General features: G+C 45.8%; 1 protein-coding gene across 1 annotated transcript; it reads left to right on the top strand.

Annotated features, from left to right (window-relative positions):
• Positions 1-15,007: 15,007 nt before the first annotated feature.
• LOC142068465 (myb/SANT-like DNA-binding domain-containing protein 7) lies at positions 15,008-16,514 on the top strand. The gene is made up of 2 exons (XM_075117619.1): positions 15,008-15,736; positions 16,326-16,514. The coding sequence occupies exons 1-2, from the start codon at positions 15,154-15,156 to the stop codon at positions 16,406-16,408; spliced, it is 666 nt and encodes a 221-aa protein (XP_074973720.1). The 5' UTR covers positions 15,008-15,153; the 3' UTR covers positions 16,409-16,514.
• The last annotated feature ends 238 nt before the right edge of the window (positions 16,515-16,752 follow it).

The following is a 16,752-nucleotide window of genomic DNA, read 5'->3' as shown; positions in this document are numbered from 1 at the left end:
TAGACCTTTAACCATTTTTGTTGCTCTCCTCTGGACTTTCTCCAGTTTGTCCACATCTTTCTCTAAGTGTGGTGCCTAGAACTGGATGCAGTACTGCAGTTGAGGCCTTATCAATGCTGAGTAATGTGGAAGACGTACTTCTCTAGTCTTCCTTACAAGACAAGCTAATACATCCCAGTCTGATGTTTACTTTTTTTGCAGCAGTATTACATTGCTGGCTCATATGCAGTCTGAAATCCCCTATTGCCCCCAGAGCCTTTTCCGCAGGACTGTTTCCTAGGCAATCGTTTCCCATTTTGAATTTGTGAAATTCATTTTTTCCTTCCTAAGTGTAGTACTTTGCATTTGTCCTCACTGAATATCATCTTATTTGTTTCAGACTATTTCTCCATTTTGTCAAGATCATTTTGAATTCGAGTCCTGTCCTCCAAAGCACTAGCAACCTAAGTTCCCTGTAAGCTGTGCGGCCGCACATTAGCCTATTTAGAGCTACGCAGGCACTCAGGGAACCCACCCGGGGACCGACTGGGGGAGGGGTGCCCCTCCCCCAGTCCCCACCTAGCCCGGCCCCCAAGCTGCCACGGCAAGGGCACCCCTCTGCCAGCCCCAACTCAGCTGTGGCCCAGCCCGGCTGGAACAGTGCAGACCCAGGCGCAGCCGGAGTGGCCTGGCTTGGCTGCCCTGAACCCAGCCCTGACCCAGACCTGCTGGGGCCAGGGGAGGGGTGCCCATCCTGCAGCCCCAGCTCAGGAGTTGCCACTGTGGGGAGAGGCACCTCTCCCCATCAGCCCAGGTGCTGTTGTGGGGAGAGAAATCTGAGGGGAGTCCTCTCACATCATCTCCATATTGGGGCATATAACAAAATTCATTCTGCACATGGGTGGGAAAAATTAAAGGGCTCACTGGAACCTCTCCCAGCTTGGTAGTGTCAGCAAACTGTATAAGTGTACACTCTAGGCCAGGGGTTCTCAACTTTTTTCTTTCTCAGGCTCCCCAACATGCTATAAAAACTCCATGGCCCACCTGTGCAACAACAATTGGTTTTCTGCATATAAAAGCCAGGGCCGGCATTAGGGGGTAGCAAGCAAGACAATTGCCTGGGGCCCTATGCCACAGGGGCTCCTGCGAACCTAAGTTGCTCAGGCTTTGGCTTCAGCCCCAGGTGGCAGGGCTCAGGGCCACAGGCTTCAGCCCCATGCAGTGGGGCTTCAGCTTTCTGCCGAGGGCGCGAGTGACTCTAACACTGGCCATGCTTGGTGGACCCCTGGAACCTGCTCGTGGCCCCCCAGGGGGCCCCAGACCCCTGGTTGAAAACCACTGCTCTAGGCCATTATCCAAATCATTTATGAAGATATTGAATAGAACCAGATCCCTGAAGGACTGTGCTCAATATGCCCTTCCCACTTGATTGTGAACCATTGATAACTACTCTCCGAGTACGCTTTTCCAATTAGTTGTGAACCCATCTTATAGTAGGTTTACAAGGCTATATTTCTCTGGTTTAAAAAGGTCATGTGAGAATCTCAAAAGCCTTACTAACATCATGAAATAGCACATCTACTGTTTCGCCCATTTTTCCCCTGGTCAAAGAAGGATATAAGCTGTTTTGACATGATTGGTTCTTGACAAATCCAGGTTGACTGTTGCTTATCACTTATTATCGTCTAGTGTTTACAAACGGATTGTTTGTTTGCTCTATTATTATTCTGGGAACCAAAGTTAAGTGTACTGGTCTCTAATTCCCTGAGTTGTCATTCCCCCTTTTATAGACAGCCACTATATTTGCCTTTTTCCAGTCCTCTGGGATCTCTCCTGTCCTCCACAAATTGTCAGAGATAATCACTAATGGCCCAAAGATCTCATCTTCCCTCTAATGTTTGGATGTCATTATATGCAGTTAAAATCACAGTTAAAATCTGCTTGGGCCCTTTTGGTCTCAGCTGCTGGATTGATCTTGGGGGGAGGGATAGCTCAGTGGTTTGAGCATTGGCCTGCTAAACCCAGGGTTGTGAGTTCAATCCTTGAGGGGGCCATTTAGAAATCTGGAGCAAAAATTGGGGATTGGTCCTGCTTTAAGCAGTGGGTTGGACTAGATGATCTCCTGAGGTCCCTTCCAACCCTGATATTCTATGACCAATAGCCAGGTTTTCTCATGGGAGAGTTCGCATCTGTAGATCCTGTTTCTGGTCTGCCAGAGGGTATGTTTAATGATTTTTAGGGTATAATGTAAAATCTTATGTTAGGTATACACACAGGCCTAATCACCATAGTATCTGGGCTCACCTGTTTGCATAGGCTCATAGTTAGTTCTTTACCATCACAGCAAGGCAGGGTGGTACACAATTTTATGGAGTTCCCTATTTGAATGACTCATATTTTTTGTTTTTAATTTAAATATGGAAAGTCCACATGTCACAGCAACGGTCACCCTCTGATCAACTATACAAATACATAAGATAACTTGTAATGGTGTCAGGGGGTATTCCCTCCCAGAGAGGCAGGCAGTGGGATGGGGTCCCCTTTTCCTCCCTAGCAGTGGCAGCAGGGAACCCCCTCATCCCAAGAGCAGCAGTGGTTCCTGTCCAATAGGGCACATGACCCAGGGCAGAGGAGACAGTGGGGCACAGCATGCCCCATGGGCTCAATCTGGCACATAGCTCACAAAGGGCAGAGCCTACCACAGGCAGGTTTGTGGGGCTGTGTGACATTACCCAGGGCACAATCTGGACTGTTGAATAGCTGTGTCGCCTTAGTTCTCCAGCCTGGGGTGCCTTTTACACTGCTTCACTTCAAGAGCAACCACTCCTGGTCTGCCCACACACAGTCTCCAGCACATAAATTACTCTCAGCTATATTATATGAGTGCTGTGGCCAGCCACTCTTGAATTACACTGCAGACTAATGCCATCAAATTCCCAGTCCCAGACTTCTCCCCAGAAATGTGCGTCTTGTACTGCCCAGTCCTTTCCTGGGCAACACAAGCTCAAATAAGGTCTGTCATTTTATTAATAGAAAATAATATGCACAAATCCTGTTATCAAAAACATTTCAATACAAATACACTGGCTTAGATAAAACAAGTTTACTATCTACAGAAAGATAGATGTTAAGGGAATTGGTCCTGCTTCGAGCAGGGGGTTGGACTAGATGACCTTCTGAGGTCCCTTCCAACCCTTATATTCTATGATTCTATGATTCTAAGTGATTACAAGTAATGAGGCATAAAAGTCAGAATTGGTTACAAAGAAATAAAAGGTAAAACACAACTAATTCTTAATTTAACAAGCTAAGTGAATTCAAAGCAAAAAGTCTCTCTCACCACATACTTCAACAGTCTTACTGGCTGAACTCCTTTCAGACAAAATCCCTCCCTCAGTCCAAAGCTGTTTCTTTGTTCCTCAGGTATTGTGGCTGGAGAGAAAAGGAGAAATATTTGGGGCATCTGTTCCCCTCATTCTTGTACATTTTCTTCTCTTTAAGAACTATCTCCAAGGGTTCAGGAGACAGAAAGTCTGTGGGGATAGGAACCTCCAGCTGTTTCTCTGTTGCTGCCCCGCCTGGGATAGGTGGCTTGGGGAAGAGCTGGGGCTTCCCCTCCCAGACCACAATGTCAGGACTTGGGCAGGAGCTCTCCCATTGGATGGGGATATGGATGCCCCAGCCCGTTACTTCCTGTGTGGGTGGCAAGTCTTGGGCCATGGTGCCAACCTGCTGCTGTCTTGGGCATGGCCATGTGGGAGGCAGGGGCTACTGGGTCTCTGCAACCTCAGAACTGGTCAAGTGGGGCAGCCTGGGCCCCTTGGTCCCCTCCCCTTGTTGCACCCCTGGCCTGCTGCACCCTTCTCCTGCCACACACAGAGTCCCCACTAAGGGTAGTGTTGATGGGGCCCTCAAAGGAGTGGATCTTGGAGCTAACACCCCATTGAGATGCCTAGGGAAATTCACCTCTCTCACAACTATTGTTTCAGGCTCTCTGCAGCCTCACGCAGATGATATTGGACTGGTTACACATGGTTCACATTTTCAAGCTTTTCTTCTCAACTATAAGAGCTAGCAACTTACTTTTTTACATGAAAGCTGCGAGTCTGATGTAATCACATGATTCCAGGAGCTGGGACCCCTGAGCCTGTAGTGCCTGTGCCTTAATCCAGCCTTGCTTGGAACTGGGCTTGAACCAAAAGAAATACATGGACACAGGAACATTTCTCAAAACTTGTCAAGATTTATGCTCCATTGGCTATTTTACAGTGCTACCAAACATATGTGCTGCTCTTAAATAATTCATGACCATAGAAGGCATACACACTTTCTTTGTCTGAAAATTGTGGTAAACTGTGTGTGTATGAAGCAATCTTTCCTGCTTCTGTCACACATCCGATTGAATAATCCCTTTTTGCTAGTCCATGAAAGCAACCCCTCCGTGACCCTGTGGCTTCTGCTTAGCACCTTGTTCCCACCCATCCACCTTCTTCTCCAACATGGCTAATAGGAGCTCCCATCACACTCAAATAGTTTTATTGTGGTGGTAAAGTATGAATCTCATTGATCCACTGTTAAATTATTGGAGATGGAGATGGAGATTGATGATTCCCTGGAAAACAGAGGTAACAAAAACTGCAGCTTCACCCAGCTCAGCGTGAAGCCCTGAGTTGACCAAGTACTTATGTGGTGAATTCAGACAATCATGCTCACACTGTCTCCTCTGAGAGGGAGTTTAAAGGAACCACTTGTTTCAAAGGCAAAGATTTCTTTGAATTGTGGGAACTCAGAGTGGGGTCAGAGTTATAGTGTGGACTCCAGGTGTCAATTTTCCCACTAGGTTACTGGACAAATCGTAACCTCTGTGCCACAGGTTTCTGCAAAATGGGAATAATAATAATTCTTGACCGATTTGTTAAAGCGGATTGAGATTCTAGGATGGACGAGGACATAGAAGGGACCAAGATTATTATTACTGAAAGACTCCTTTTCATCTGAATCACACATACATACATAGCGTCTGACCTAAGTCCCCGTGGAGTCCATGAAAAGACTCCCATTGACTTAATGGGGCTTTGAATTAGGTTGCAGTGAGGCAGTTTCTGATATCACATCACTTTTACACCACTGTAGCCCACTAGCTTTCAAGGAGTTACTCTGTATTTACACCACTCTAAATGAGATTAGATTCAGGTCCAGTGGCCTCAGTTCTCAGGTACTTTTGATAGATATGTGGATCAGCATGAATGTTTTAAGTAATATTTCCCGATGACTGTGTAATAACAAAGGATTTGATGGTTTTCAGCAGATGAGGTGGTAAACAGAGTCACAACGCAATTGGAACAGCATTTGAGGGAATCTTAGAGAAATAGTCTGGCTGAGGATGTGAACACAAAGCTGTCCTGTTGAATGTGCAATGCTATATTTACAAGTAATAGAACCAAACCCTGTTCAGTTACACCTATGTAAATCCAGAGTAACTCCATTAGCCTAAATGAAATTGCTCTGTAGTTACACAGTGAAACTGAGAGCAGATTTTGGCCTAATATCTGCATTTTGGTTCTGCTATCTAAAACCCATTGATGAATACTGTATATATTTATCAACAAATCAGGTTAGGATGCAATCTGATTTCATTCAAAACAAACAAATAAAAATCCATCTCTCTTAATATTAGGTTTTGTACTTTTTTTTTTAACACACAACCTACATTTTGCCCTTTTAATTGGAATTACAAGTACAAGACATGTTCCCAAGGGCGACAGAAAGGATGCATTGCAGACAATGTTTCATATTTGAGTAATTTTAAACACAAGGAAGTGGGGGGATGGAATTCATCCTTTCTGTCATTTGAATGAAATCAGTAGATGAATGTGTCCTCATGACTCAATTCTGCAATGGGAGATTTGGGTGCAAAAGGACTGACGACAATGGGGTGAAATTCTGGTCCCACTCAAGTCAGTGGGAGTTTTGGCACTGACTTCAGCGGGGACGAGATTTCACCCTGGATGTTTTGGGTGTGCAAGAAACACAAGCTAGCGAGCTCTAGGTGCACATTCTATCACAAAAAAACAAGCAGTAACATTTTGTGAAGGGTGCTAAGGGCAATTTAGAACAAGACAAACCAATACATACATCGCTAAAAACATCAAAGACATCTAGGGCAGTCATATGAGGTTACATAAAATATTCTGAAGCCAGCCTTAACACACAAATCACACACACCACTACCCAAGCTCTCACTGACCAGCCCCCGCAAACAACCTTAACGCTGGCCCCATAGGTCTGTTATGATATGTCTACACTGCAAACGAAAAAAGACTTGCAGAAGTGAGTCTTGGGAGCAGGGGGATTCGCAGGGCTGTTTGGGCTTAGGCTGGAGCCCAGACTCTGAACCTCAGTGAGGGGGGTAGGACTCAGACCCCAAATGTCTACACTGCTGTTATCCCCATTGCACAAGCCCAAGTCAGTTGACTGAGACTCAGTGTCATGAGGTTTGGTCGTTGTTGTTGTTTTTTTGCAATCTAGGCATATCCTTATTCTTTTATGGGCCCTTTAAATACTGCATTTAAGAAGTGATCACTTTTGTTGCAATATGTTCGGGAACTTTGTATAAGATTTCCTCCATCAGAATGACCCTGAGCAATCCTCTAGACACAGTACATTAACCATAACATTGCCTGCTCAAATGCCCTCGCACTAGCCTGGCAACACCTGCAGATCATCTTCCTTTTCATGCACACAAGAAGGCACAGTGACAGCTTGCATCCCCCTGTCAGTGTCAGCCTACTCTGGCTGTAAAAGCATGAAAACTCTTGAGTCATCAGGAACAAAAGTCTTGCTCTCTTCCTTTTGATACAACAGCTCAGATTTGATACCTTTTCTCTTTTTGATGACAGTTTAATTTTACATTTGTCTGTGTTGGCATAGAGATTTACTGAAAGGTATCTGGTCAGCCAGTACAACCAGTGTGTTTAGCCACCCAGGAAAATGTCATTCCCTCCCCTCACAGTGATTACTGTGCCAGCCCAGCCTTTGTATGCACTGCAAGCCACTCCAGACCCAGTAGACCTTCTGGCTGGAAGGCTGACTGTACGGTTAAACCATTAGCCTTATTCTCAAGAGATTTAGGATTAATTCCTAGGTCTGACCCAGTCTTCCTGTGTGACCTCAGCTAAGACACTGATCCCTCTGTGCCTCAGTTCTCCATCTGTAAAATGGGGATAATATTCTCTCCGCCCCCTTTATCTATCTTGTCTGTTTAGGCTGGTATTGTCAAAGGAGCCTACGGAAGTTAGGCATCTAAATCCCTGAATTTCAATGGGCATTGGGCAATTAATTCTCACAGGTTCCTTTGAAAACCCTAGCCTTAGATGGATAAGCTCTTTGGGACTGCTTCTTGCTGAGTTTTTGTACACCACTGAGCATAATGGGGCCCTGCTCCTGGGTGAGGCCTCTGGGCGCTATTGGAATAAATAAATGATAATAATAATATGAAAGCTGCACTCTGAAGTTCAGTTATATCAGTGTGCCAGATGTACAGCTATGTGCATGTTGCCAGTTTCACACAGTGGTTTATTTGTAGCGGGCAGCCAGGGAAATTCCTCCTTTCTAAAGTTTCTGTTCCCTGGCTCTCAATGTTCAACACACGCTCAGCCAAGGAATGCATTTTCCCTTTTGCTATATATTTTTCTGTAGCGTGGATTTGCTATATATAATACGACACCCTCTTTACCTTGGTTCACAGCTTCAAGACCTGTGCATGGCTTCCCTGATCTAGGAATTTCATTTTGCAAATAAATCACTGATCTCACATCACATCGCATCCTGTGTGTGAAGTGAAAATATTGTAATTTCCTGTCCTTTCCAATCCATTCAGTGTTGCTGGAATGTGCATATGCTGCAGCAGCTGTTTTCGACAGCCACATCTGGCAGCCTCAACAAGATATGTTTCCCCAATAGGACTACAGCAACCAAGCGGTTAATCATTTTCGTTAATGTGCAGAGGCCTATAACTCAGTGCTAATCAATTTGTCTGCTTTAACTAATTCTGTTTTTGGTTCAGTTTGCATCCCCTTTGAAGCCATCATATGCATACAATTTCAATACGTCAGCAGACTTCCACATCAAAGCTGTATTTACGACCAGTTAATAATTCCCCCTTGCACAGAGTTTGAGATGTGCATTTTTTCCCCCCAATGTTCGTTAAATAAAAAGTTCCCTTGGAATTTGCAGTCTAATTGTATTTGCTGACCTGTAGTATGCCTAATCTCCAAGGCCTATCATTTATTTGTATAATAGTCTGTTTTTTGTCAGTACATATAGCTTTTTCAAACAAAATAATTCACTTAGGCACAGTCACTAGCTGCAATTCTTGAATCAGGAGAACAGCACCCATTTATGTATCAACTGTTGTTTAAGCATATGCACAACTAGGATAAAGGATACTGTTTGGGGCCTGGGCTGGTTATAGTCACTAAATTGCCAGAAATGGAGAAATATCACTTAGAAGAGGATAGCCGCAAACTTGCATTTGGTACGACACTTTTTTTGTTCCTTAACTGCCAACCTGATTTTTGTAAGTGGCTCTTAAAAAAATAGCAGAAAGGAGAAATTTTTAGCTTCTAAAATGGCTGGAAGCTCAGTGAATTTAGCAGCACATAGGATAAAACACCAGCAGTAGAATTCCACCTCCTCAGGAATCAGCAGTATTTCTCACTGCTAACTACCTTTATTATCTAAACGCCTGCCCACATTGCGTAATTGAATGAGTCACATAAGCGAACGACTTGGTGGAGTTCTATGAGGAGATCACACTGTGAAAAACCCTATCTCATCACAGAATGAAGATTATAGCTGAGACAATAATTTCAATATCTGTGCAATGCGGGAAAAGAAAGGTAAAGGCAAGAAGAATTTTCAACACAAAGGTGATTTAGAAAATTAGATTGTTGGGTTTGGTTTACTGTATTTGAGCATTGCAGCTCTAAACGGCATAAAGGCTAACACAGGATGTCATAGCAGTATTCTTCCCACCTAGTATGAAAAATTCACCAGCAGGGGCCTGCTCCAGCCCATTATTGTCAGAGAGAGTTTTGACATCAACTTCAGTATAAATAGAATTGGTCCCTAACCACTTATCGGTTACAATAAAAACCTGAGATCTGACCTAGCAACCCTTTATTTTTATTATTACTAATGATTTTTATTAAGGTGGGCGTAGATTTTTAAAAGATATGTAGGCATCTAGTGGAATTTGCAACAAAACCTAAATCCCATTAGGCATCTATCTGAATATTTAGAGATTAAAGCCCCATTGTGCTAGGCTGTGCGAATAGTTGTACTGAATTTACTGAAACTACATACAATAAATAATAACACATGAATAAAAGCTTACAAGCCTAGGCCCAGTATAGAGGTAAATTGGAATGGTGAATTATCAAGCAATGAATTTACTTCTTTTTTACAAGTACGGTCGCTTCATATCAAGGCATAATCTCTTGCAAATTTAATGTGAAATTGTTCCACTGGCTGACTCAAGGATTAAGTGATTCAAAGATCCTCCTTCTAATAAAATGCTTTGCTCAATGTTGAATGTGCGACACCTGCATTCTCACCACTTGTGCTAGTTGACTTTCCAGGACACACCATGGTCTATTCGTGCAGTCATCACTATCATCTTGCATGAACTAACTCAGTCCTATTGCTCCCAAGATGCCTTTTCATCTGTGCAAAGGTTTTTAGAATGTGATGGGTGAAAACAGGACACCAATCCTGCAAAGCATGAAAGAAAAGTAAAATTTGCAAGCAGTTTTGCCACAATATGTGTAATTTTCCCTCCTCTGCATGCAAGAAGGTGTCAGGCAGTAGCAAATCTGCCAGAAGGCTGCTTTGCTGGAATGGGAATCTTATTTGTGGAAAGCTTAGAACTACGTAAGAATGCTAATAAATGCTGCAACAAGCCAGCAGCTTCTCAAATAGTTGTGCAGAGGTAATCCAGTTACCACTGTCTGATGCACGTACCGTTTTGAAGCTTTCAGAGTAACAGCCGTGTTAGTCTGTGTTCGCAAAAAGAAAAGAAGGACTTGTGGCACCTTAGAGACTAACCAATTTATTTGAGCATGAGCTTTCGTGAGCATCCGATGAAGTGAGCTGTAGCTCACGAAAGCTCATGCTCAAATAAATTGGTTAGTCTCTAAGGTGCCACAAGTCCTCCTGTTCTTTTTGTTTTGAAGCTGTAGTAGACTGGGTTCAACCACTAGCAACACAAGGATTGATTGATTGCTCTCAATCAGCCTTTGACAACACTGGGTTCTGAAGCCTACTGAGCAGGAACTGACGTTGCTGCCTTGCTGTTCCTTTGTTAGCCTAGAATTGCTGGCTCTCCAAGCGTTCCATCAAAATACAGATTTCAGAGCTACAGAGTCACTGTGCGGCACAAGAGCTGAAAGGCCTAAATGCTCTGCAAGGATGGAATAACAAAAATATGTAACCAGTCACTTACATCTGACGAAACTGTACAAGCAAATTATTTAACGTGCCATTCCAGGAATTACAAATCCAGGGTGTGCCGTGCCTTTCAAAATTGGTGGTGTGGCGTGAGGCCACCACTGTGCCCTCTGGATCAGCTGAAAAAAGGTATCAGAGTCTGGCTTCGGCAGGCAACAACAAAGAGAATCACAATGACGAGAAACTATGTCTTAGAGCTGCATAAAGTAGTATTTTGCTACTATGCGCCATGACTGTTGCCTTTGTCACCAGTGAAGATAGAATAGTAGGCATGTGGAGCGGGAAGGCCCTTGAGAAGTCACCTAGGCCAGCCCCCTACACTGAGGCAGGACCAAGTAAACCTAGATCCTGACAGGTGTTTGTAGCAATCTGGTCTTAAAAAGATGTAAGAAAATCCCCATGAAGGGGGACTAAAATGTTGTTAATTGGAGGTGAACCTTGACTCTTCCCGGGCCAGATGCTCAGCTTGTGTTAAATTGGTGTTGATCCATTGACTTTGGTGCTGATTTCCACTAGCTGAAACTACAGCTCTCTGTTTTTAAGAACTCTCTGACCAAAATGTCTAAGAGCTACTTACTGTTTTTCCTCTGTTCTGGTATATTTAGTTCCTTCCCTGGTATAAGGGCCTGTGATAATTTGGTTCCCAGCTACATCCCTACTATTTGTCCTAGCAAGAGCATAATATCGGGCATTCATATAGTGCTTTTTCATCCGTTTGGCCTTTATATACCATATACATACAGAAATGGCCTCAGCCATCAGTGAAATGCTGCCATTCAAGCAGCTGGCACACAGCACCTACACAGTGATATGTTAGTGGACATGGTGGCCACTGACACTAGGACCAGCTCTGTCACTTACCCCGCAAAAAAAGTGCCTTGGGTTTTTTGATGCTTTGACAGAGGGCTAACTATAGCAGCTTGGTCACCGAAGTTGCAGCAGCATAGAGAAGGCTGCAGGGTTCACGCTTTCTTTTTGGGGGTGGGGATTATTGACACCTGGGTAGTAGTTACTGGGCTAATGAGACAGTTGGCTCAGTAACTGGGAAGTTTTATATATATAGTTGGGAGGAACAGGAAGTAGAAGAGCTCAGAGGATGAGCAGGGGAAGGCTGGATCATGTTCTGTTTTGCGTAGGAACTGAAGAGTAAATGTACACGGGGTGAAAGGGGAAACAGCCTGGATGTGTTTGTGATGGAAAGACAGCAAAAACAGGTAAGTCACCACTGCTCACTGGGTAGCTGAAGAGGTGCCCTATTATCTACTCATGGAGCAGAGAGGACCATGGTTGCAAAAGTCTTGTCTAAAAGATCTACAGTGTATTTATGTTGGCAGGATGAAGGCTGAGTCTACCTTACCAGCATGTGACCCTGTGTTTCCAAGGAGTCCTGGCTTTTCAACTATGATGATCAATAGTCTCCTTGCTGCAGTGGCTGAGTCATTATTGACTTGGAAGTGTCAGTTAAAAATACCCTTTTTGTAGTCAGACTAGAAAGTCAGGAGAGGAGCCAGATCTCTCCTCTCTGGGCTTCTGACAGCAGCGACCTGCTTGGGTTCCATAGGGGGAGATAGAGCAGAGAATGCCCGTTGTGTACGGCTATTAAGAAATTGATCTCGGCTGAGGCTTGGCTGGTACCCTACAGCAAGAGGGGATCTGGTGCCCTTAATGCTGCTGTCACCAGAGGATCCTTTGCATTGATTGCAGCAGCATTTCACAGGAGGTGCTTATGGTAGGGTTACCAGGCATCTGGTTTTCACCTGGAACACCCGGTTGAAAAGCTCTAGTCAGTGGTGCCGACAGGGCCATCAGTCTGGCTGGTGGCGAAGTGGGGACCCGGGACTAAGACAAGCAGGCTCCCTGCCTGCCCTAGCGCCGTGTGGCTCCCGGAGGGAACAGCCGAGAGCACCGGGTCAGGCCACAGTTCTGCAACTGCACTGCCCGGCCGCCCAGAGCATTGCGCCAGCAGCGCAGAGAGCTGAGGCTGCGGGGGAGGGGGAACAGCAGGAGAAGGGCCGGGGGCTAGCCTCCCAGGCCAGGAGCTCAGGGGCCGGGCAGGAGGGTCCTGCGGGCTGGATGTGGCCCATGGGCTGTAGTTTGCCCACCTCTGGTGTGGAGTCTCCCTGGCTGCCCATGCACCTAGGGGCTGCAGGGACCTGGTGACCACTTCCTGGGAGCTGCAGTAAGTGCTTCTGGACCCTACCCCAACCCCCTGCCTCAGCCTGGAGTCCCCTCCTGCACCCAAACTCCCTCCCTGAGCCTGCATCCCCCCAACACCCCACCTGCCAGCTCTGAACCTCTTCCTGCACCCCAAACCCCTCATCCCTGGCCCCACCCCAGAGCTCACACACCCTCCTGCACTCTGAACCCCTCAGTCCTAGCCTGAAACCCTCATTTCTGGCCCAATCTGGAGCCTGCACCTACAGCCCATTATCCCCAACCCTCTGCCCCAGCCCCCTCTTACAACCCAAATCCCTCATCCCCTGCACCACCAGCTGGAGCCCAGCCCTGCCCCTCCTGCTCTCAAACCTCCTGCCCCAGCCCGGTGAAAATGAGGGTGGGGAGAGCAAGTGATGGAGGAAGGGGGGAATGGAGCGAGTGGGGGTGGGGCCTTGGGGAAGGGGCTGAGAAGGGTGTTCAGTGTTTTGCCATTAGAAAGTTGGCAACCCTAGCTTATAGATTCCAATGCCAGATGGGATCAGTGTGATCAGCTATAGGCCACTGAACTTCCCCAGACTAATTCCTCAAGCATATCTTTTAGAGAAACAGCCACCTGTGATTTAAAAATTGTCAGTGATAGAGACTGAACATTGGTAAATTGTTCCAATGGTTAATTATCCTCACTGTCAAAAATGTATGCCTTATCTCCAGACTAAATTTGTCTAGCTTCAACTTCCAGCCATTGGATCATGATGCTGTAACCCCACTCAGGACTCTGACTATGGCCAACCTTTTGTCTGTCTCACCTTTCTTTGCTTTTTTTGAATCTTAAGTCCCTAGTTTCTCTTGGCCAACTTCTATTTTCAGTTACATTAGTGGAGGTGCTATATCACTTGGTATCTAAGCACTGACTATAATCCGAATTAGAGTTATTCTGGATTTCTACGGGTGGAACACAGCAAAAATTTGCCCATGTGGCTTTTTAATGGCAAGCACTGGCCCTTGCTAAACCACCTCCTCTGCCAGGGAGATGAGCACGTGCTTTTGTCAGACATTTGGCGAAGGGAATAGGACAATGATGGATACTTCTGTCCTGCTGGAAACAAAATGTTTCTTTTATGACATTATTTATCTCGTGGGGGCTGGCTCTCCAGGAGAAAAAATGCCCTGAAAAGTAGGGAAAATGATTTTTTTTTTTTAAATCCTAAAACCTTCCAGGGAAATGCAAATGTATTTTGAATGCTAAAATTCGGCGAGATTTAAATATCTATCTATCTTGAGGCAACATTGCCATGACAACTCTTATCTTCTCTCCCCCCACTCATACGTAGAGCATTTTATTTGTCTTTTCCTCGTGGTTCCTTTTACCCTTCCCCCATCCCCAAAATCCTAGCACTTCAGCAGGAGAGATGTCATGTGGCATCTGCCTAAGTGAAAAGTGATCAGTGAGAACCCTAAAAGAGACAGCTGCCAATGTGGTGCTCATCTTTGAGCTCCAGGGAGACACTTTGCATCCCATATAATAGCCTTAGCTCAGGCCAACTGGAGGTCCGCAAGAACTGCTAGTATAGTTGTCGTGGTATCACCTTCTGGTGGCTGAAGGCTTAACCACTAACAATAGAGATTTGCCTTTAACTCAAGCATGAAAAGCTGCTGCTTTCAGTTTCAGACCACCCCATCCAGGAGAGAGAAAGGGGTAGGGCCCGGTTTCTCCAAACTGCTTTCACAGGTGCGATCCTAACTGGCTCCCTTTGCACCACCTCCATATATAGAGCTGGATACAGAACGGATCCAAATATCCAGTGTACTTCTAGTGCACTAATCAGAATGCTGGGATCTATACACCAGCATCTAATTCCAGGTAGTTCTTTCTGCAGTAATGAAAAAAGCCTTGAAAAGAGCTAAGTAGGGTCACAGTCAAAGGTGAGATTCTAGTTATTGCCTAGGGGCAATACACATATTTTTCTATATTATCGCCGACATTTTCGTGTAGTGATAGTTGACCTTTAAAATGGGCAGTTCTGAAGTGCCCCTGAAGGTATTATCCAGGTGATTTTTCAGTTTGCATGGACAACCACTGGGGTTCAATGTATTCAACACAGCATAAATGGGGAGTCTAAGCTTTTCCAGGTGTTTTAACAGAGGAGTCCTAGCCTTGGTCTACACTATGACTTTAGGTCAAACTTAACAGTGTTAAATCGATGTAAACCTGCACCCATCCACACGATGAAGCCCTTTTTTTCGACTTAAAGGGCTCTTAAAATCGATTTCCTTACTCTACCCCTGACAAGTGGATTAGCGCTTAAATTGGCCTTGCCGGGTCGAATTTGGAGTACTGTGGACACAATTCGACGGTATTTGCCTCCGGGAGCTATCCCAGAGTGCTCCATTGTGACCGCTCCGGACAGCACTCTCAACTCAGATGCACTGGCCAGGTAGACAGGAAAAGAACCGCGAACTTTTGAATCTCATTTCCTGTTTGGCCAGCGTGGCAAGCTGCAGGTGACCATGCAGAGCTCATCAGCAGAGGTGACCATGATGGAGTCCCAGAATCGCAAAAGAGCTCCAGCATGGACCGAACGGGAGGTACGGGATCTGATCGCTGTATGGGGAGAGGAATCCATGCTATCAGAACTCCATTCCAGTTTTCGAAATGCCAAAACCTTTGTCAAAATCTCCCAGGGCATGAAGGACAGAGGCCATAACAGGGACCCGAAGCAGTGCCGCTTGAAACTGAAGGAGCTGAGGCAAGCCTACCAGAAAACCAGAGAGGCGAACGGCCGCTCCGGGTCAGAGCCCCAAACATGCCACTTCTATGATGAGCTGCATGCCATTTTAGGGGGTTCAGCCACCACTACCCCAGCCGTGTTGTTTGACTCCTTCAATGGAGATGGAGGCAACACGGAAGCAGGTTTTGGGGACGAAGATGATGATGATGATGATGCGGTTGTAGATAGCTCACAGCAAGCAAGCGGAGAAACCGGTTTTCCCGACAGCCAGGAACTGTTTCTCACCCTGGACCTGGAGCCAGTACCCCACAAACCCACCCAAGGCTGCCTCCTGGACCCGGCAGGCGGAGAAGGGACCTCCGGTGAGTGTACCTTTTAAAAATACTATACATGGTTTAAAAGCAAGCCTGTGAAAGGATTAATTTGCCCTGGCATTCGCGGCTCTCCTGGATGTACTCCCAAAGCCTTTGCAAAAGGTTTCTGGGGAGGGCAGCCTTATTGCGTCCTCCATGGTAGGACACTTTACCACTCCAGGCCAGTAACACGTACTCGGGAATCATTGTACAACAAAGCATTGCAGTGTATGTTTGCTGGTGTTCAAACAACATCCATTCTTTATCTCTCTGTGTTATCCTCAGGAGAGTGAGATATCATTTATGGTCACCTGGTTGAAACAGGGTGCTTTTCTTCAGGGGACACTCAGAGGTGCCCGTTCCTGCTGGGCTGTTTGCCTGTGGCTGAACAGAAACGTTCCCCGCTGTTAGCCACATGGAGGGGGGAAGATTGAAGGGGTAACCACGCGGTGGAGGGAGGCAAAATGCAACCTTGTAACGAAAGCACATGTGCTATGTATGTAATGTTAACAGCAAGGTTTACCCTGAAAGAGTGTAGCCACTGTTTTATAAAATGTGTCTTTTTAAATACCGCTGTCCCTTTGTTTTTCTCCACCAGCTGCATGTGTTTCAATGATCACAGGATCTTCTCCTTCCCAGAGGCTAGTGAAGATTAGAAAGGAAAAAAAAACGCACTCGTGATGAAATGTTCTCTGAGCTCATGCTGTCCTCCCACACTGACAGAGCACAGACGAATGCATGGAGGCAAATAATGTCAGAGTGCAGGAAAGCACAAAATGACCGGGAGGAGAGGTGGCGGCTGAAGAGAGGGCTGAAGCTCAAATGTGGTGGCAGCGTGATGAGAGGAGGCAAGATTCAATGCTGAGGCTGCTGGAGGATCAAACCAGTATGCTCCAGTGTATAGTTGAGCTGCACGAAAGGCAGCTGGAGCACAGACTGCCACTACAGCCCCTGTGTAACCAACCGCCCTCCTCCCCAAGTTCCATAGCCTTCACACCCAGACACCCAAGAATGCGGTGGGGGGG

The sequence above is a fragment of the Caretta caretta genome, chromosome 11 (assembly GCF_965140235.1).
Source record: "Caretta caretta isolate rCarCar2 chromosome 11, rCarCar1.hap1, whole genome shotgun sequence".
In the NCBI taxonomy this organism is placed as follows: domain Eukaryota; kingdom Metazoa; phylum Chordata; order Testudines; family Cheloniidae; genus Caretta; species Caretta caretta.
Note: the sequence above shows the minus strand (reverse complement) of the source record. Positions and strands in the feature narration are given on the sequence as shown.

Bases quoted from the DNA above. Each gene is read 5' to 3' on its own strand.
- LOC142068465 (XM_075117619.1), top strand. From the start codon at position 15,154: ATGCAGAGCTCATCAGCAGAGGTGACCATGATGGAGTCCCAGAATCGC. The intron at 15,737-16,325 runs GTGAGTGTACCT...TTTCTCCACCAG, and splicing joins AGGCGGAGAAGGGACCTCCG to CTGCATGTGTTTCAATGATC.